The sequence below is a fragment of the Erinaceus europaeus genome, chromosome 11 (genome assembly GCF_950295315.1).
Source record: "Erinaceus europaeus chromosome 11, mEriEur2.1, whole genome shotgun sequence".
NCBI classification, from domain to species: Eukaryota; Metazoa; Chordata; class Mammalia; order Eulipotyphla; family Erinaceidae; genus Erinaceus; species Erinaceus europaeus.
Window position 1 is genome coordinate 42013815 of NC_080172.1, and position 22772 is coordinate 42036586.

The 22772-nt window shown below is 43.5% G+C and overlaps 1 protein-coding gene across 1 annotated transcript in view; it reads right to left on the reverse strand.

Moving 5' to 3' along the window:
* Nucleotides 1-22772, reverse strand: part of DNAJC11 (DnaJ heat shock protein family (Hsp40) member C11) — a 96733-nt gene that overhangs the window by 22889 nt on the left and 51072 nt on the right. The window contains exons 5-7 of the mRNA XM_007532742.3: nt 5468-5596; nt 4371-4493; nt 2975-3048 (exon numbers count right to left, since the gene is read on the reverse strand). Coding sequence (XP_007532804.1) covers nt 2975-3048; nt 4371-4493; nt 5468-5596 — 326 coding nt within the window. The remainder of the gene's footprint in view (nt 1-2974; nt 3049-4370; nt 4494-5467; nt 5597-22772) is intronic.

Genomic DNA, 22772 nt, shown 5'->3' on the forward strand with positions numbered 1-22772 from the left:
AAAAATAAATTATTTATTTATTTATTTTAATGAGAGGGGAAGGAGGGGAGAGAGAGAAAGATAGATAGATACATAGATAGACAGATACAGAACTGCTCAGCTCTGGCTTATGTTGGTGCTAGGGATTGAACCTAGGATTTCAGAGCTTCAGGCATGAAAACCATTATTCTGGGAGTTGGGCAGTAGCGCAGCGGGCTAAGCACACGTGGTGTAAAGCACAAGGACCGGTGTAAGGATCCCAGTTTGAGCACCCAGCTCTCTACCTGCAGGGGAGTTGCTTCACAAGTGGTGAAGCAGGTCTGCAGGTGTCTGTCTTTCTCTCCCCCTCTCTATCTTCCCCTCCTCTCTCCATTTCTCAATGTCCTATCCAACAATGACGACATCAATAACAACAATAATAACTATAACAATAAAAAAACAAGGGCAATAAAAGGGAGTAAATATTTAAAATAATTAAAAAAAAAAAAGAAAACCATTATGCTATCCTCCAGCCCAGCCCAACTTTTTTTATTCAGGTAGAGATAGACAGAAAAGGAGGGACTCCACAGCACCAGAGCCTCCCCAGTGCCACTGCTGTACACCCCACTGTGGAACCAAGGCTGGAAGGTGGGCTAAGAGCATGGCAAGGCAGGCACCCCTGATCTGATGAACTATTTCTCCAACTCTGTCAGTATAAATAAAAGACTGTCCTGGTTTCACTGGTGAGTGAAGGCTCTTGGAAAACTAGAACAGCAAACATTTCCTTGAAGGGTCTCTGAAGCTTTTTCCCAAGGCAGTGAGCTCCATCTCCTGGTTAAAGAGGGGTATTTCACCTTAGTAACAAAGGATTACACACTGCTTCACTCAAGGCGCTATATATAGCCTAGTACTCTAAGAGTGGCTACATTCAGTTCAAGTCTTTTTCAGCTCCAGAGGTGTGATATCAATTATAACTGATCACATCCACTCCTTTACCCATAAACCTCTAATGGTTTCCAAAATGAAATGAGTCACTACTTACTCTTCACAGGACTCCCAACCTCACAATTTCTCTCATATCATTCTCAAGTCACCCTGCCTGATGGTTCTATTATTCTGCTTTAGCCATTCCAGAGTCAGGGTAGGCAGGAAGAACAAAGGGCTAGAAGTCACCCCTAGAATTTCAAGACAGTCCCAGAGTGAAATTTAAAAGAATCTAAAGATAAAGAATTAGAGTAAAAAGAGATTTAGTGGGAGTCGGGCTGTAGCGCAGCGGGTTAAGCGCAGGTGGTGCAAAGCACAAGGACCGGCATAAGGATCCCGGTTCGAACCCCGGCTCCCCACCTGCAGGGGAGTCGCTTCACAGGCGGTGAAGCAGGTCTGCAGGTGTCTATCTTTCTCTCCTCCTCTCTCCATTTCTCTCTGTCCTATCCAACAACGACAACAACAATAATAACTACAACAATAAAACAACAAGGGCAACAAAAGGGAATAAATAAATAAAATAAATATTAAAAAAAAAAAAGAGATTTAGCTCCCTGTCCACCTCGCCCCTCCCCCACAAGACTGAGCCTTATTAGGCTCACATTATTATACACATTATCTCACTCTGGGAGAGAGCAGCAAGGCAGACCCTGCAAAGGGACAGGAACACTGCATAGTCTGCTTGCCTGTGAGAATATTCTGTTAACCACCCTTTGGTCACAACTATAAAATTTATTTACTTCAATGAGATACAGAGAAAAATCAGAAAGGGGGGAGGAAGAAGGAGAGAGGGAGGGAGGGAGAGGGAGAAGGAGAGAGGGAGGAAAGGAGAGGGAGAAGGAGAGAGGGCGGGGGAGAGGGAGAGAGAGATGGAGAAGGAGAAAGAGAGGGAGAAGGAGAGGGAGAGACAGACCAGAACAAAGTTCAGCTATGGCTTATGGTGGTGCTGGGGATTGAAACTGGGCCCGCTGAGCCTCAAGCACACTAAGACTGAGCTTTAACACATTGATGAGCTGTTTTCCCCAGCCCAATCATTGAATATTACTCACAAAATGACTTTAGTCTTAGAGAGCAGACATTCTACATGAATAAACTGACAGCAGTTGGGGTTTCTCCAGTTGCAGTAGAGAAATCTATAGTTTCCTTACTATCGAGTGAGGTTCCTTTTAGAACAAAAGGTATGTTCTTTGGGTGAAAGAAATGATTTATAATATGTCTGTAAATATTTCAGGTCATTCCCTAGCAACTACATTAAAAAAAAAAATAGGGAGCTAGGTGGATACAAGACACAAGGAGCCTAGTTCAAGTTTCCAGCTTCCTCCTTCGGGGGGAAGATTTCCAAGCAGTAAATCAGTATTACTATATCTCTCTTCCTTTCTCTCCATTCCCTCTCAGTCTCTTTTTTAAACTGAATTTATTTTTTTATTACCTTTATTTATTTATTGGACAGAGACAGCCAGAAATTGAGAGGGAAAGGGGTGGCAGAGAGGGAGAGAGATAGAGAAATACCTGCAGCCCTGCTTCACCACTCATGAAGCTTTCCTCCTGCAGGACTGGGGTTCAAACCTAGGTGCTTCTGCATTGTAACATGTGCACTCAACCAGGTGCGCCATGACTTCGCCCCCTCAGTCTCTGTCTCTATCCAGAATAAATAAAAAATAAAGGGAGAGGGAAAAATAGGACAGGGAAATAGTTCAACTGGTAAAGCACTGGATTTATAAGTCTAAGATTCCTGGCTCAATCCCTGGTACTGTGTAACAGAGTGGTGCTCTGGCTTCTCTCCCCACCCCTACCCTCTCAGTTTTATGAAATGGAATTGCTCCCTTTCATGTGTAATAAGTGCCCCAATCTGGTGCACTCTGCCACACACACTGCCCCAGCTCCATGCCAGCACTACAGGGACTAACTACCCTTAGTGACTCATGGGGCAGATAAGGTGAATCCAGATGACCTTGACAGAAAGAGCACACAGGTTCTGGTCTCCTAAATTCACAAAAAAGCATCCAAGAGAATTTATCTCTTTTATATTTACCATCTGGGTGTGAGATTACGGAACAGCTTTAGACCAAATAAAGGTCCTTGTAGATCTCCAGCTGCAAATTCTAACTGTTCAAAAGAAAGGAGAAGAAAACAAAAAAAAAAAAAAAAAAAAGAGAGAGAGAGAGGATTAATGAATTTTACCTCACAGCAGTGACCCAAGTCTCAGGTAACACCTCCGGCTATAACTCCTTCCTTCACTCACACCAATGCCCTGGCCCAGATTTGGGTTCTAAAAGTAGGGGGTGGAGGATCCTTAGTATCTTACCGTAACTTTTGTCAAAAGGAGTTGGTGGGGGCTGGGCCACAGGGCATTGTGTTAGGTGAACATGGCGTGAAGGGCAAGGACTGGTGTAAGGATCCTGGTTCGAGCCCCCGGCTCCCCACCTTCAGGGGGGTTGCTTCACAAGTAGTGAAGCAGGTCTGCAGGTGTCTATCTTTCTCTCCCCCTCTCTGGATTTCTCTCTGTCCTATGCAACAACAGCAGCTGTAACAACAATAATAATGAGGACAACAAAAATGGGAAAAATGGCCTCCAGGAGCAGTGGATTTGTAGTGCAGGCATGGAGCCCCAGTGATAACCCTGGAGGCAAAAAAAAAAAAAAAAAAAAGAGTTGGTTATTTCCAGAGGGAAAGAAGGCAAGTTTCAGGAAGGAGCCTTTCCAAAGAAAACATTACTCGCTCCTCCAGTGTGAGTCAGAAGAGGCAACTGGCAGCCAAAGCCTCTGTGGCACACCTATGGTGGCAGTTGGGGGCTTTGCTCCCCCTCCTCTTAACCTTCCTTCTGCTGTGCTTCATTGTCTGCAGGTCTCACAGGTGACTGGAGACAGTTCTCTGGGGTCTAATAAGAAACCCATCAGCAGTTCTGCATTTGAAGCCTTGGAAGTCAGCCGGTTTGGCTGCCTCATTTACTAGTCTGGGTGACTTTCAAGGCAACTCTTCAATGTTAATTGATGCAGCTCAATTTGCTTGGCAGAACTGGCTGTTAAATGACCACCAATCAGTGGACCAGAGAACTGAGACAGAGGCACCACCCTTCTGAATTGTGCAGGAGAGGGGAACAGTGTACAGGTTTTTGTTGAATGGGAGCAGAGATGCTGAGTTTCCAGAGATTCAGTTTCTGGATGTTGGTTATCTCAAGGGGAATTTTATTGTCATATCCTAACTTTGAGCTACTCAGCAGACTAGGAAGATTCCCTCTTAGACAAGAGAAATATTCTTCTCTTGGGGACAACTGATTTAAGGAAGTTTGACACTGAAATCCAGTTACACCATGATATGGACAAGCTAGGTCATTTGAGGATTAGCTTTTAGAAGGTTCAGAAGGTTTAGAAGGTTTCAGAAATAAGGCACTGCAGGGGCACACTGACCCAGTTAGCTGACATTCTTACCTCTCCCCAGCCCTTTGCAGAGGTGACTCGTCTGAGTGCGAAGTTAATGGAACCCCCTCCATTCCCATTCTGGGTCGAGAGGCTTCCAGAGAGGATGGCTGTGTCTGTAGCTGTCAAAGGTGCCTAAGAAAGATAGTACTGATAATAAAGGAATCAAAGCCAACAGGAAGCCGAGAAAGCAGTCTAATGAATATACCATAAGTACAAGGTCACAAGCACACGTAACTCTTAAGTGTGTATAGATGCTGAATTACTACAATGGCTTTACTTCTCTGGCCTCTGAACTGCATGTAGTCACCATGATAGTGTTTACAAAGCTTTTTATTTTTATTTTATTATTATTATTTTTCTTACAAAGCTTTTTAATGGTCACCTTTTAAAAACCCAGGGAAGGGCTGGGGATGACACACAGGGTCAAGCACTGGTTCTATGTGTACCACAGGCATTAGTTTACATAGAGACTTTACCATACCGCTTCCCATTGTAGGACTTCCAGGGCCCCCTCAGTCCTTATCTGCCACTTTAGGGAAGATCTTCTCATGGCCATAATAAGTGACTCTGGAAGCACCAAGAGGAAGCACCTAGGCTGCTGCATTTGAGAATAAGTACCTATTGATCTTCATGGAGATCGAAAAGGTCAGTTGGAGCAGAGAACTACTCTAACCCTCAGTAGAATGGCCTGACATAGTCAAACAGTGGGCAGAAAGAAAGCATTTTAATGACCCTGGCTCAGCTGAATGTTGTCCTTTTAGCAACAGAAGGTGCCTGGATCTTGGAATTACCCATGGAGGGCTGCTTGCTCTTCTAAAACCACTGTGACCTTAGTCTTTTGTTTCACTCAGTCCATTAGCACTGCCTGGCTGAAGAGCCTTCATACCCTCAGAAGCCAAGGGTCCTTGGCCCTCAAGCTGCTAATAGTGGGCAAAGCAGTAGCAGACAAGACTGGGAATACAGCAATCTCTCTCTCTTTAAAGTGGCTACTTTCATAAATAAAGACGAGAAAAACCCTGGTCAGAAGCTCTTAGGCAGCTGCCTGGTGTGCTGTACTGTACCTCATTAACCCAAGAACCACCACATACAGGGTCTGTGCGCTTTACCTCAATGGACTGGGATATGTGCATTTTGTTAATTTCAATCTGGGGAAAACTACTTCCAGACACATCTTCATACTCCTCCTCATAGCGATCAAAAAGGTCAGTGGCATCAATGCCTACACTGATGGTCCCCTGGAACAGAAAAACAAGCAGTCAGCACTGTGTGTGTGTGTGTGTGTGTGTGTGTGTGTGTGTGTGTGAACAACACTCTTTAGTAGCTGGTGTGGCAGGCAGTACTTCACAACAAAGTCCATCACTGTCACAGTCTGAGCTAAGCAAAAGCAAAAATTACTGACTTCTAGAGTCAGAAAACCAGTCATGTCTGCAGATGAATGACATGGCAGAAGATATATGTCGGGAAAAGAACCCATTCTATGACTCTAAATAGACTTTGGAATTTACCCCTTGAATGCACAAAACAACCTAGAGACATAGATGAAACATTTTCCTTTAAACACTCTTAAATCACAAACCTATCTTAAAACTCTGTAAGTTAAAAAAAAAATCCTCATAGCAAAGTATAAACAAAATAAATCATGAATAAATTAGAGATTTAAGGGGTGGGCAGATAGCATAGTGATTATTATGCTTCCAAAAACTAAGTCTGAGGCTCCAAAGTCCCAGTTTCAATCCCCTGCACTACCATATGCCAGAGTTGAGTAGTGCTCTGGTTTAAAAAAAAAGGGGGGGGGGGAGTTGGGTGGTAGCGCAGCGGGTTAAGCACAGGTGGCTTCTCAAGGACCGACTTAAAGATCCCGGTTCCAGGCCCCAGCTCCCCACCTGCAGGGGAGTCGCTTCACAGGCAGCGAAGCAGGTCTGCAGGTGTCTATCTTTCTCTCCCCCTCTGTCTTCCCTGCCTCTCTCCATTTCTCTCTGTCCTATCCAACAACAACAACAAAACCAATCAATAATAACTACAACAATAAAACAAGGGCAACAAAAGGGAATACTTAATTTTTTTTTAAAGTTTCCTGCAACAAATTAGATTTAAGCTTTTTTTTCTGCCTTCTAATATTAATTTGAAAATGAAGCTTTGATATAGAATATCATATCATATTCTCCTAAGAAATAGTTTAAATTTTGCTGATTAATAAAAAAATACTCCCTACTAAGAAAAAAACCAATGTTTCTTATTTTCTTTCACTTTCATAAGACTTTTCAAATGGGCATATATCTTAAATCAATATATGAAGGCATGGTTGGTTATATGTTTTATTTAGTTCTCTGCAGTCCATTATAAATTAATTAATTTTTAAAAAATTATTTATTTATTCCTTTTGTTGCCCTTTTTGTTTTATTGTTGTAGTTGTTGGATAGGGCAGAGAGAAAATGGAGAGAGGAGGGGAAGACAGAGGGGGGAGAGAAAGACAGACACCTGCAGACCTGGAACTGGGATCTTTAAGTCAGTCCTTGAGCTTCACACCACCTGCGCTTAACCTGCTGCGCTACTGCCCAACTCCCATAAATTAATTTTAGTGGTGACCCAAGAGGTGGCACAGTGATTATAGTATCGGACACTCAAGCTTGAGGTCTCATATTTGAGCCTAGCACTGCACATGCCAAAGTGATGCTTTGGTCCTCTTTCTCGTTCTCTTTTATTAGTAAAACCTTTTTAAAAAAATGATGCACCAGAGTGGGGGTAGATAGCATAATGGTTATGCAAAGAGACTCTCATGCCTGAGGTTCCAAAGTCAAGGAACCTGCACCACCATAAACCAGAGCTGAACAGTACTCTGGTATAAAAGAAAAAAACAAACAAGATGATGCACCTTACAATTAATGTAAAAATAACTTTATTGGAGCTTAGTTTACATAGTAATATAAATTGCACCCATATAAAGTATACACTTCAATGAGTTCTGACAGACCTTTGTGAAACCATGCCCAAAGTCAAGATACAGAACATTTTTCTCACTCCAGAAGTCCATTGCATCTGTACCTTTGTGGGGACACCTGAACATAGATGGGTGAGGGAAGAGTAGAGTTGTCTGGAGAGACATGATGGTTTTGCAAAAAGACTTCCATGTCAGAGACACCAAAGGTCCCAGGTTAAATCCATAGTACAACCATATGTCAGAGCTGAACATTGCTAGTCAACAAACACTAGTGTAAAGTCCATCATTTCTGTCCCTTCTTGGAGACACTTCCCTCATAGCTGTATGAGGGAAGAAGGGTGAGTTTGCAGCAATCTGGAGGAATGAGGGGGAGGTGGGGGCTGGAGCAGAGAAAGAGAGAAAACAGACAAGGAACTTGAAGTGTATCATGTGTGGTAGTCAAGTAGAATATTAGAGGCAGTTTGTCTGTGTTAATACCCATTTAATCCTGTTGCTTTTGTTGGGTTAAACAGTCATCCCAGATTTTCATTATTTTGATTTATTTTCTGTAACACGGGGCCTTAGGCATATTGGAATCCCTCTCCTGGGATGACTTTTCTATACTTTTTATTTCAGGGACCCCTCCCCACCCCAAAGCAGACCTCCTGATGTCATGCTACTCCCATGTGGTGCCAGGGCTTGAACCCAGGCCTATATAGATGGCAAGGAACATACTCTACTGGGTAATTTTCACTTTGAAAGTATCATCAACAGTTGCCTTCAACTAAGAAGCTAGAATGGGTTTGGAGGCTAGGTTTTCACTTTGTATTTCCAGAAGCTGCTGCCTCAGCTAATGGTGTGTGGGATGCAAGGCAACAGGAAATGACAAGGACAACCCATCACTCTTTCCCTATCTCTTCTAGGTGAGGTGTAAGCAGCACTCTCTAGTACCATGTGCAGGTGCTTGTGAGACTGGTGGGAGTGGTACAGCTCCTCCTGGTGGTGGAAGAAGTACTATTTGCTGTTGCCCATTTGGCATATGCCTGTCCCTTGGCTTGGAGGTCTAGATATGTGTATGTGATCATGTATGTATGTGACACAACATAGGTAAGTCCTGCAGAAGGTGTAGAGAATAGCCTGAGGGTGAGGAAGATAGCATAATAGTTATGCAAACAGACTCTCATGCCTGAGGTTCCATGGTCTCAGGTTTAATACCCCACATTACCATAAGCCAGAGCTGAGCAGTGCTCTGGTAAAATTTGGGGGGAACCCCTGAATACTGTTAGCATTCACCTTACTAGTATAGATCAAGAGAGTGCATACTTTTCCTGCCAGACTAAATATTTTAGCTATTATGGGGCATACAGCCTCTACTCCGCAGCTGTAAAGGAAAGCAGGTGGATTCAGTAAATGCACTGTGTCCCAATAAAACTTTGCCACTGACTGATCTGTATTGTTACTATCTGCACTGCCCCTGACTTCCTTTAAATAGATGTACAGGTATAGAAGCTTTGATGATTTTACTCTCTTAAAAATTTTTATTTTTATTTCATGAGAGGCTGCAGTTTGACAGATGAGTTGCTATATAGGATCCCAGGCAGGTAGTTCCTATACACTATCTGCTGAGTTACTTATATTTTTATTTTATTTTTATTTATTATTATTATTTTTTTCCTCCTCCAGGGTTATTGCTGGGCTCGGTGCCGGCACCATGAATCCACCGCTCCTGGAGGCCATTCCCCCCCCCCCTTTTGTTGCCCTTGTTGTAGCTTCGTTGTGGTTATTATTATTGCCCTTGTTGACGCAATTCGTTGTTGGATAGGACAGAGAGAAATGGAGAGGAGGGGAAGACAGAGAGGGAGAGAGAAAGATAGACACCTGCAGACCTGCTTCACCGCCTGTGAAGCGACACCCCTGCAGGTGGGGAGCCGGGGGCTCGAACCGGGATCCTTACGCCGGTTCCTGCGCTTTGCGCCACGTGCGCTTAACCCACTGCGCCACCGCCTCACCCCCTATATTTTTATTTTTAAAATTCTATACATACAGGTGGTAAAAGCAGGTCTGCACGTGCCTATCTTTCTCTCCCTCTCTCTGTTTCCCCCTCCTCTATTTCTCTCAGTTCTATCCAACAACATCCACAACAACAACAATAATAACTACCACAATGGCAACAAAAGGGAATAAATAAATATTAAAAGAAAGATGTACACATATTTTTGTAAATTTAGAGTTATCAGGTTTTTTCTTGGGGTGGGGGTTAAGCTAATTCTGATACATACAAAGTCTACTGAATGGTAGTTCATTAAAAATTGTGTATTAAGAATGTCTGAGCTTTGTAGAATGTTTTTAAAGTGGAGAAAATAAACCCTGAAGATTTTAAAACATTTAAGAAATTGCAATCCCTGAAAATAAAGTGTGTAGCCAAGAATATCCTCAAAGTTTCCCCCTGCAGATAGGGACCAGGGGCTTGAACTGGAGTCCTTGTGTACTGCAATGTGTGCACTCAAGTAAGTGTGCCACCAACCCAGCCCCGGCGGCCATCTTTTCCCTTTTTTCTCTTTGATAGGATAGGGAGAAATTGAGAGAGAAGGGGGAGATAGTGAGGGAGAGAGATAGACATTTGCAGACCTGCTTCACTGCTTGTGAAGCTCCCTGCCTATAGGTGGGGGGTGGGGGGTGGGGGCCTCAACCCTGTGTTCTTTTTTTTAAAATTTTTTTATTATATTTATTTTCCCTTTTGTTGCCCTTGTTTTTATTGTTGCTGTTGTCGTTGTTGGATAGGACAGAGAGAAATGGAGAGAGGAGGGGAAGACAGAGAGGGGGAGAGAAAGACAGACACCTAAAGACCTGCTTCACAGCCTCCCCTACAGGTGGGGAGCCGGGGGGCTTGACCCGGGATCCTTATGATGGTCTTTGTGATTTGCGCCTTGTGCGCTTAACTGCTGCGCTACCACCTAACTCCCCAACCCTGTGTTCTTGTGCATAGTAATGTGTGAGCTTAACTGCCTGGCTTAAGCACTGGATTCTTTTTTTAAAAATATTTATTTATTTATTCCCTTTTGTTGTCCTTGTTTTATTGTTGTAGTTATTACTGATGTCATTGTTGGATAGGACAGAGATAAATGGAGAGACATGGGGAAGACAGAGGGGGAGAAAGACACCTGCAGACTTATTTCACTGCCTGTGAAGTGACTCCCCTGCAGGTGGGGAGCTGGGGGCTCGAACTGGGATCCTTACACTGGTCCTTGCGCTTTGCACCATCTGCGCTTAACCCACTGTGCTACTGCCCGACTCCCTAAGCACTGAATTCTTAAGCATGATGTCCTGAGTTCAATCACTGGCATAACATATGCATACACATAGGGGTTCTCTTTCTTCCTCTCTCATTAATAAGTCTGTAAAATTATTCTTAAAAACAAAGAGAGGGAGAAATGTCATAGCACCTAGCTTCCTCTGGTGCCATAGTGAGAACTCAAACTTGAGCTGAGTGGTAAGGCATGCATCCTGTTACCTTTACACTCTTGTCAATTTTTATGACAATATAAAAAACAAAACAACAAGAAAACAATGAACTATAAGTACAACTTTAAGGAAAAGGGGTAAAAAGACTCAAAATTACCAGTGATATGGTGCTGGAATTCACACTCTTGCACAACCCTGGGCTGGCCACAGGCTTTTTTTTTTTGTAATGAGGTTTGGACTTCAAGACAAGGCCACATGAAGTCATGAATGGTGCCCAGGCCTCTAAAACATATCCTTTGGGATAGTTAATGAAAACCTAACAACCCAATTTCCCTGAAACTGCTTGCTGTATAGCGAGGAAGCCTGAGCTAGGCTCTGTGTAAGTGAGAGAGTGAGTACTGATGCATCTTAAAAAAGAAGACCTAGGGAGTTGGGCGGTAGCACAGAAGGTTAAGCACACGTGGTGCAAAGTGCAAGAACCGGCGTAAAGATCCTGGTTCGAGTCCCTGGCTCCCCACTTGCAGGGGAGTTGCTTGTTGCTTTATAGGTGGTGACGGTCTGCAGGTGTCTGTTTTCTCTCCCTCCCTCTGTCTTCCCCTACTCTCTCCATCTCTCTCTGTCCTATCTAACAATGACATCATCAACAACAACAATAACTACAATAACAATAAAAAAACCAAGGGCAACAAAAGGGAAAATAAAAAAAAAAAGAAGACCTAAGGGTGGGGGGAATGGTTATGCAAAAAAACCTCTCGTGTCTGGGGCTCTGATGTTCCTCTCTCTCTCTGCATCTCTCTCAAAAATAAAATAAATAAAACAAGTCAATAAATATTTCTTTTCTTCTTTTTTTTAACCAGTTCAGCTCTGGCTTCTGGTGGTATAGGGGATTGAGCCTGGGACTTTTGGAGCCTCAGGTGTGAGAGTTGCTTTTTGTATAACCACTGCATTCATTTCCTGACACCACAAACAATAAATCACAAAATTTATGTGGCCCAGGAGGTGGTGCAATGGATAAGGCAATGAACTCCTAGCATGATGTCAGGCATTCAAAAGTGGGCACAGCATATGCCTGAGTGACACTTTGGTTCTTACCCTCCACATACCAGTCTCAGCTTTTTAAAAAAATTTATCTATTCCCTTTTGTCACCCTTGTTGTTTTATTGTAGTTATTGATGTTGTTGCTTGATAGGATAGAGAGAAATGGAGAGAGGAGGGGAAGACAGAGAGGGGGAGAGAAAGACAGACACCTGCAGACCTGCTTCACTGCCTGTGAAGCGACTCCCCTACAGGTGGGGAGCCGGGGGCTTGAACCGGGGTCCTTATGCCAGTCCTTGCGCTTTGTGCCACGTGCGCTTAACCTGCTGCTCTACTGCCCGACTCCCTCAGTCTCATCACTTTTAAAACTTATTTTTGATACCATACAAGAGCAATTTCACCATCCCAGGTAAACCTTTTCAGATGGACAGAGAGATAGACATATACACAGAGCAAGAGAAAGAGGCACCACAGCTCTCAGGCTTCCCCTAGTACTGTAGTGCTCCCATGGAGATGACAGGGGAGTTGAACATGGGCTACACACATAGCAAGGCTGGAGTCCTACCAGGTGAGCTATCCCACTGATCCTTAATCATAGCAATTTTTTGGCTTGCTGGGGCTTTGTGCCTGCACCATGCCACAACTCAGTGGAATCTTCTTTCCCTCATCACCAGACTACTACAGTAGCTCTCTAAGCCAGATACCCTCTGAGCCTCCTGGGGAACTTGCTAAAATATGGATTCAAGATAGCAGTTTCACAGCTACCCTGGTGCAGGGCCCAAGAATCTGAATTTTAAAAATCTAACTTATTCTTGTGATACAGTTCAGTTAACCTACTGGCTTTGGTGTAGCCTTTTTTTTTTTTTAATCTTATTTATTTATTGGATAGAGACAGTTAGAAATGGAGCAGGGGGGACTTCCGGAGGCGGAGCTACAAGCAGCAGCAGATCGCTTTCTCTCCTCAACTCTCCTCTCCCGATCAACTAGGAATACCAAAGGAGACCATCCGGGACCGAAACAAGACAGGACTAGAATGACCACAGGAACCCACTAAATCACCGGTGGCTGGTGACAGAGAGGAGAGAGGAGCCTAAGGAGAGATTAAGTGACTGCTAACAGTCCAGCAGTTTATCAGTTGAGACACCATCTCCAGTCTGCTCCACCAACAAGGGGACAGCTGAAGGGAGGAGAGGACTCCCCAGAGACTCACCAAGTGCAACTCTGAGTCTCCACTGTTATTACCCTCAGAATCTGGAGCAGCGACAGGGATGGACACCAGGGGACAGAGATCTAACCAGGAAACTCAGGAGAAGACCTATACCTCGGTGGCACAGCTGAGGGGCATAATCACTGGATTATTTCTGCCACACCCTGCTTTATCTCTTGGTCAGGAGTCAGTGATTAAGCTGAAGCCTATTGATAGTTTAAAAGCCCACCCTGTCCAACGCTTGACGTCTCGTCACCCAATCTGGTCCCCTACGCCTACACTGAACTTCTCTGTTCCAGACTCTTGGAAACAGAGTTGGCAGTCAGCTGAGGTAAAGAACAAACACCTCATCACAGACCCCTGCAAGCGTCAACCCGGCTTTGACCTAGCACGTTATGATTGGGCCCTCCTCAATCGTTATCGAACAGGCCATGGCCGGTGCGCTGCTATGTTCCATCGCTGGGGAGCCAGAGACGACCCGAATTGCCCCTGCGGCTACAGACAATGACCCACATAGTCGATGACTGCCACCTCTCCAGATTCAAAGGAGGGCTCGAAACTTTACATCAGGCTCAACCTGACGCTGTTGACTGGCTACGGAAGAAGGGCAAACGCTAGAAGAAGAAAAAGTTTAAAAGCCCTCAGGCTCCCATAGCCTACAGGGAAGAAAAAAAAAAGGTTTTTAAACCACTGAGCTCCAACTCAGAGATTAAAATATTGAAACAACTGTTAACTTCCACCACTGTGAACCCTTTAATTAACTTACTTAGACACAAGTCATTCCAAGCAATAGCGATCAGTAATTTGAAAAGTACTGATAAAGGGAACTCATAACATAATATATAAAATGGTTAAAACAACAAGAAGAAATATTGGAGAAATTCAACATATCATGCGAGGCTTCTATGAACAACTATATGTCACCAAGTTAGAGAACCTGGAAGAAATGGACGATTTCCTAGATACCTACCAACTTCCAAAACTAAGTAAAGAGGAAGTGGATAACATGAACAGGCCCATCATAGCTAAGGAAATTGAAACAGTTATCAAAAATCTCCCCCAAAATAAAAGTCCTGGACCAGATGGTTTTACAAATGAATTCTACAAAACCTTCAAAGAGGAACTAATACCTCTACTTTTAAAAGTCTTCTAGAAGATTGAAGACACTGGAATACTCCCTGCCAGCTTCTATGAAGCCAACATCACCCTGATACCAAAAGCAGACAGGGACACAATCAAAAAAGAAAATTACAGACCAATATCTCTGATGAACATAGATGCGAAAATATTGAACAAAATTCTAGCCAACCGGATACAGCAGTATATCAAAAGATTGTTCATCATGAACAAGTGGGGTTTATCCCAGGCATGCAAGCTTGGTTTAATATACGTAAATCAATCAACGTGATCCACCATATCAACAAAAGCAAGACCAAAAACCACATGGTCATATCAATAGATACAGAGAAAGCCTTTGACAAAATACAACAACCCTTTATGATCAAAACACTACAAAAAATGGGAATAAATGTAAAATTCCTGAAGATAGTGGAGTCTATATATAGCAAACCTACAGCCAACATCATACTCAATGGTGAAAAACTGGAAGCATTTCCCCTCAGATCAGGTACTAGACAGGGCTGCCCACTATCACCATTACTATTCAACATAGTGTTGGAAGTTCTTGCCATAGCAATCAGGCAGGAGCAAGGAACTAATGGGATACAGAATGGAAGAGAAGAGGTCAAATACTCCTTACTTGCAGATGACATGATAGTATACATAGAAAAACCTAAGGAATCCAGCAAGAAGCTTTTGGATATCATCAGGCAATACAGTAAGGTGTCAGGTTACAAAATTAACTTTCAAAAGTCAGTGGCATTCCTCTATGCAAACACTAAGTTAGAAGAAATTGAAATCCAGGAATCAATTCCTTTTACTATAGCAACAAAAACAATAAAATACCTAGGAAGAAACGTAACCAAAGAAATGGAAGAATTGTATACTGAAAATTATGAGTCACTACTCAAGGAAACTGAAAAAGACACAAAGAAGTGGAAAGATATTCCATGTTCATGGGTTGGAAGAATTAACATCTTCAAAATGAATATACTACCCAGAGCAATCTACAAATTTAATGCTATCCCCATCAAGATCCCAAGCACATTTTTTTGGAGAATAGAAAAAATGCTACAAATGTTTATCTGGAACCGGAAAAGACCCAGAACTGCCTAAACAATCTTGAGAAAAAAGAACAGAACCGGAGGCATCACACTCCCAGATTTCAAACTGTATTATAGGGCCATTGTCATCAAAACTGCTTGGTACTGAAACACGAATAGACACACTGACCAGTGGAATAGAATTGAGAGCCCAGAAATGAGGCCCCATACCTATGGACATCTAATCTTTGACAAAGGGGCCCAGACTATTACATGGGGAAAGCAGAGTCTCTTCAACAAATGGTGTTGGAAACAATGGGTTGAAACATGCAGAAGAATGAAACTGAACCACTATATTTCACCAAATACAAAAGTAAATTCCAAGTGGATCAAGGACTTGGATGTTAGACCACAAACTATCAGATACTTAGAGGAAAATATTGGCAGAACTCTTTTCCGCATAAATTTTAAAGACATTTTCAATGAAACGAATCCAATTACAAGGAAGACTAAGGCAAGTATAAACCTATGGGACTACATCAAATTAAAAAGCTTCTTCACAGCAAAAGAAACCACTACCCAAACTAAGAGACCCCTCACAGAATGGGAGAAGATCTTTACATGCCATACATCAGATAAGAGTTTAATAACTAACATATATAAAGAGCTTGCCAGACTCAACAACAAGACAACAAATAACCCCATCCAAAAATGGGAGGAGGGCTTGGACAGAATATTCACCACAGAAGAGATCCAAAAGGCCGAGAAACATATGAAAAAATGATCTAAGTCTCTGATTGTCAGAGAAATGCAAATCAAGACAACAATGAGATATCACTCCACTCCTGTGAAAATGTCATACATCAGAAAAGGTAACAGCAGCAAATGCTGGAGAGGGTGTGGGGTCAAAGGAACCCTCCTACACTGCTGGTGGGAATGTAAATTGGTCCAACCTCTGTGGAGAACTCTCAGAAGGCTAGAAATGGACCTACCCTACGACCCTGCAATTCCTCTCCTGGGGATATATCCTAAGGAACCCAACACAGCCATCCAAAAAGATCTGTGTACACATATGTTCTTGGCAGCACAATTTGTAATAGCCAAAACCTGGAAGCAACCCAGGTGTCCCACAACAGATGAGTGGCTGAGCAAGTTGTGGTATAGATACACAATGGAATACTACTCAGCTGTAAAAAATGGCGTTTTCAGCTGATCTTGGATGGACCTTGAAAATTTCATGTTAAGTGAAATAAGTCAGAAACAGAAGGCTGAATATGGGATGATCTCACTCTCAGGCAGAAGTTGAAAAACAAGACCAGAAACGAAAACACAAGTAGAAACTGAAATGGAATTGGCACATCGCACCAAAGTAAAAGACTCTGGTGTGGGTGGGTGGGGAGAATACAGGTCCATGAAGGATGATAAATGACATAGTGGGGGTTGTATTGTTAAATGGGAAACTGGGGAATGTTATGCATGTACAAACTATTATATTTACTGTTGAATGTAAAACATTAATTCCCCAATAAAGAAATTAAAAAAAAAAAGAAATGGAGCAAGGGGAGATAAAGAGACACCTGCAGCCATACTTCACCACTTGCTGCTAGGGACCTGGGGCTCAAACCTAGATCCTTGCACATTGTACCAGGTGTACCACCACCTGGACCCTAACCTACTGGCTTTGGGAGCCATGAACTACTTAAAAAATTACACACACACACACACACACACACACACACACACACACACACACACGATCCTTGTTGGGCTTTCACTGCTCCAAGCTGACTTAAGACAGAGGAAGACAGGGGAGAGATTAACACAGTGATGACGTTTTCCCCAGTGTTGTGGAAGCTAGGCTTGAACCTGGGTCACCTGCCTAGGTGAGCTATCTTGCTACATGCCCCCCGCCCTTAACATTAAATTTTAATCTGATAATTGTAGACTCACAAGCAGTTGTAGGAGAGAGAGAGATATCTGGTGGTGGGAGTGGTATGCAGACATGGGAAGATAAAATTGCACCTATGTGACAAATGGCTTAAGTAATTATTTTCCTAGTAAAACAAGCAAACAAAACAAAAAAGGATTCCATGCATTATGTTTCCCACAATAGCAACATCTTGCAAAACTGTAATACAACATCATACCTAAGATACTGACACTGCTAGTAATTCTATTTAGAGTTCCTCTGTAGTGCTAATTAATTAATTAATTATGAGACAGGGAGAGAATGAAAGAGACCATGGCACCAAAACTTCCTTCAAGGCAGTGGGGCTGGGCTAGAACCAGGTTCTCTTTACATGGTAACATATACTCTACTAGGTGAGCTACCTGCCAGCATTTCTATTTCTTTCTTTCCTTTTGGTGGAGCTGGGGCCTCAGACAGGTAGTTTTTACCACCTCCACACCCACTTTTCATTCTGATAGACAGAAAAGGAATGACACTACAGTACTGGAATCACTCTTCCCCCATGCTGTGCCTCTCCTTGGTCTGGGCCGTACATGATAAGGCACACACCATACCAGATGAACTACCCCTCCCATTTCTTAGTCTTGTAAGTGAATAAACTGAAGTTGACAGAGCTGGGTCTATTTTCTTTTGTTTTTCTATCTCATTAATTATTGTCAATAAAAACCACAAAGGTTTTCCCAATACATTTAACTTCACTAAATAAATTTGGAATTTTGGAAAGGCTAACAGAATTGAAAATACACAAGTTTATTTTAAAGTCATCCTAAAAACTCACTACCCCCAAATGACAATAAATGCTCAACAAAGGTATAGACAAAAAGGACAGATATGCTGTGTTAACCTGCTTTTAAAAAAAAGGAAAGGATGGAGAGAGTAGCAGATTCAGTAAAGGAAGCTGAGATTCAAGCACCTGCAAGTTCAGGAACTAGAGACTCAGGGATCCAGGAAATAGCATCTGCCTGCTCACCCAAGGAGTTAAGGGAGAGAGGCTTACTCTTTGAAGAAGTAAAGATATTCCAGGCATGTACTGGAAACTGGGGTGGAGAAGTCTACACACTGACAGTCATTTCCTGAATGTCCTAACTCTCTCAGCAATAAGGATGCTTGCAGCAGGGTAGGAGAGACAGCACAGAGGTTATGCAAAAGACTTTCAGGCATGAGGCTCTGTAAGCAATGCTCTAGTAAAAAATACAAAGAACAAACAAGAAACAACAACAAAAAGCAAGCAACAACAATAAAAATGAAATAAAACTAAACAAAACTGGCAAACAGCAGGAGGGTATCCTTTTAAGGGAATCCCCCTGTTAATTAGCCTTTGACACTAATCTTTGAGGAAGGTTAGGGAAATGGTGTTGTCATTGATGTAAATATTAAATAGCGTAGGAGCCAGAACAGAGCCCTGGGGGAGGCCACTTGAGACAAGTCTCCATCTGCTAGACTTGTCACCCAGATGCACCCGGAATCTTCTGTTTTGGAGAAGAAACGATATAGTGTTGGCCACCCATGGAGGCAGGCATCTTGAGATCTTGACTAGGAGACCACGGTGCCAGACCGTGTCATAGGCTGCTGTGAGATCAACAAAGACAGCACCCGTCTTTAAATTCTTCTGGAATCCATTTTCAATGTAAGTTGAGAGGGCCAGGGCTTGTTCGCAGGTAGATCTTCCTGGGCGGAAACCAGCTTGGGCGGGTGATAGGAATTTCTCTGTAAGATGAGAAATACGTGACAGAAGCAGCCTCTCAAGGAGTTTGTAACACACGGAGAGGAGAGAAATTGGTCTATAGCTGGCGGCCAGTGTTGGGTCTTTCTTTGGTTTCAAAACTGCTATAATCTTCGCACGATGCCAAACTTTGGGCATAGACTCAGATTCCAAGATGTGGGACAGGAATGAAGCGAGCCACTTCTTTGCCGCGGGACCCAGGTTAAGAATGAGTTCTGGAGTGATGTTATCATAGTCAGCAGCTGTTCCTGGTTTAACCCTCTTCAAAGCGTCTTCCAGTTCAGACAGAGTAAAGGGAGAGAGTTTAGGAGATGGACAAGATAACCGGAAGTGGGATGACCACTCATGGGAAATTTCTCTTTTCCAGACTGGGTCGATCTTAGCACGTCCAACTTGAGTTAGGTGACTGGCAACTGAGTTTGGAGATACGGGAGGATGGGAGACGGGAGGGGGTTGGCTACCAGCACCCAGTCTGTGAAGAAGCTTCCAGGCCTTCCTACTTGAGTGGGTGAAGTTCAGACTTTCCGTGAGTTGCTGCCAGCGGGCTTGGCGTGCTGCATCCAGGGAGGCAATGAGATGGTCAGCCACATCTGGGTCGCTCGACTCATCATACTGCATTAGTAGTTGCTCGCATTCAGCATCAAGACAAGGCGTATAGCTAGCACGTCTCCCATGAGGAATGGCTTGGGAAGCTGCTTTGAAGATGGCTTGGCGGAAGCGCCTGTAGGAATCTTCAGGGGGGATAGAGTTAATTGGAATTGAAGGAATAGATTTGTTGGTAAGATCACTGAACAGACGCCAGTTTGCTTTCCGAAAGTTCCATCTTAGTTTCTCCGAGTATAGAATCAGTGGGAGCTGGAGACCAATGTGGATGATAGCTGGGCAGTGATGACTGTGCGGGAAGATCTTGAGAACTTGTCTCGTAGTGGGAAAGGCTTGGCCGTTGACTGTGCTAATCCAGCACAGGTCGGGTGACGAGTCTTTATTCCATCTAGCACTGTGAAAAGAGCCTGGCTGTTTGGGATCGTATAATAGGGAGAGGTCATTCGCTGAAGCCCAGTCAGCTAAGATAGAGCCGTCAGCATGAGTGGAGGAATATCCCCAGTCTTGGTGATGACTATTGAAGTCTCCAACGTTAACGGCTGGGTGATTCGGGCTAGGCAGGACCTCATTATCCCATGAGGCACTGGGAGGCTTATATACGTTGACGAGCTGAATAGTTCCAATAGTAATGGAGTCGTAGAAGGTCGAAGAGGCCGTGTGGTAAACGTCCACAAGACACGATTTGGCGTAGATGGCTCGGCCGTGTTTAGGATGGAGATTATAGCATATTAAATCGAATCCACCGATGGTGAATCGAGCAGCTTCATCGACTGCTATATGTGTTTCTTGTAGGCAGATAACATCTGCCTTATGCTGTATCGCCAGTTGACCAATAAGAACGCGTTTGGCAAAGGTCAGCCCCTCAACATTAAGTTGGTGGACTCGAAGAGCAGGACCAACAGCTTGAAAGCTGTCAGGAGCTGCTTGTTGCTGGCTTTGAAAGTGGCTTCTGCAACCCACAATGACCCTGGGTCCATGCTCTCAGAGGGATGGAGAATGGGAAAGCTATCAGGGGAGGGGGTGGGATATGGAGATTGGGTGGTGGGAATTGTGTGGAGTTGTACCCCTCCTGCCCTATGGTTTTGTTAATTAATCCTTTCTTAAAAAAATATTACTTTATACTTCACAAAGGCCTTATATACATCTTTAAGAATTAATAGTCTTGTAAACCCCAGATGTTCTGCCATCTGCAAGACTAACACAACTAATGACACTAGTATAGGCTGGGCCTGGAGAAGGAGGTTATGAAATGTCATCAAAGGTCCAATACTTCTTGATATGAAGTCTAGACTGGACACCTGAAGGTCTGAGATCCATTTCAATACTTTGAATAGATTGTACAGTCATTTTTGTCTTTACATGGTTCCAGAGATTGAACCAGGTCAAAGCATGGTAACATCGAGTCACCTCCCAGTCCCTAAAACATGCATTAAAAACAAAACAAACAAAAAAAACCAACTTTATTGGGGGATTAATAGTTTACAGTCAACAGTAAAATATAATAGTTTGTACATGTGTACCATTTCTCAGTTTTCCACATTTCCATTCAGCCTCTACTAGGTATCATGTTCCAGAACCTGAACTTTGTCTTTTACTTTGGTGCAATATACCAACTCCAGTCCAAATTCTGTTTTATGTTTTCCCTTCTGTTCTTTTTCAACTTCTGTCCATGAGTGAGCTAATTCCATATTCTTTCTCTTTCTGGATGATCTCACTTAACATGATTTGTTCAAGCTCCATCCAAGATGAGGTGAAGGTGAATTCACCATTTTTTAATAGCTCAATAGTATTCCACTGTGTATATATGCCACAACTTACTTAGCCACACTTGGGTTGCTTCCAGGTTTTGGCTATTATAAATTATGCTGTTATGAACACAGGCATACACAAGTCTTTTTGGATGGGTGTGTTTGGTTCCTTAGGCTATATCCCCAGGAGAGGAATTGCAGGGTCATGTAAAAACACCTATTTTTATAACTTTATCCCACCTCAGCCTCTAGGACAACATAGTTCCTTACTACATGTATTCAAGATATGATAGTAAATAAATGTGCAAATGCCAAGAGTCCCTTGTAGCCTACCTCTCTAAATGTTCCTTTCACCCATTTTCATGCTACTGGTTCTGACCCCTTGAATCATCACAAAGTAAGACCAGTCCCTGCTTCTCATTAGGGAAATGGCAGCTGGACCTCTTAGACTTTACCCCTACAAATTTCCTTCATCACCATTCCAGACATACTCTGTTATCCCTGGAAAATGCCAGACCTACGGTTTCCACCCAGGAAGATATACCTGTGAACAAGACCTGGCCCTCTCAACTTACATTGAAAATGGATTCCAGAAGAATTTAAAAACGGTGCTGTCTTTGTTGATCTCACAGCAGCCTATGACACGGTCTGGCACCGTGGTCTCCTAGTCAAGATCTCAAGATGCCTGCCTCCACGGGTGGCTAACACTATATCGTTTCTTCTCCAAAACAGAAGATTCCGGGTGCATCTGGGTGACAAGTCTAGCAGATGGAGACTTGTCTCAAGTGGCCTCCCCAAGGGCTCTGTTCTGGCTCCTACGCTATTTAATGTTTACATCAATGACCTCCCAGAAACTTCTTCAAGGAAGTTCATCTACACCGATGACATCTGCTGTGCAACTCAGGCATCCAAGTTCGACATCCTCGAGGAAACACTCACGAAAGACATGTCTCTGATATCTGATTACTGTAAAAAATGGCGACTAATCCCTAGCACTGCAAAAAAACTGTATCATCTGTTTTCCATCTACACCATGCCTCGGCCTCGCGTGAGCTTGATGTGCAGCTTGGCGGTACGAGAATCCGGCATGAAGCCCAGCCAGTCTATGTTGGCGTTACTCTAGATCGCACTCTGTCATTTCACAAACATCTCATAAAAACTGCGGCAAAGGTGGGCACGAGGAATAACATCATTGCAAGACTGGCCAGCTCCTCATGGGGCGCGAGCGCTTCCACACTACGATCATCATCTCTGGCATTACGCTATTCCACTGCAGAATACTGTGCCCCAGTATGGTTCCGTAGCCCCCATGTCCACTTGGTCGATTCCAAATTGTATTCCTCCATGAGGATAATTTCTGGAACCATCCGTTCCACCCTGGTTCCATGGCTGCCAGTTCTTAGCAACATCGCCCCGCCAGATGTTCGTCGGGATGCGGCATCATCTAAGTTCATTTCCCACGTCTACGCTCGACCGGACCTGCCAATATATGCGGGTATCTTCGCCCACCCTGTCCAACGCTTGATGTCTCGTCACCCAATCTGGTCCCCTACGCCTACACTGAAATTCTCTGTTCCAGACTCTT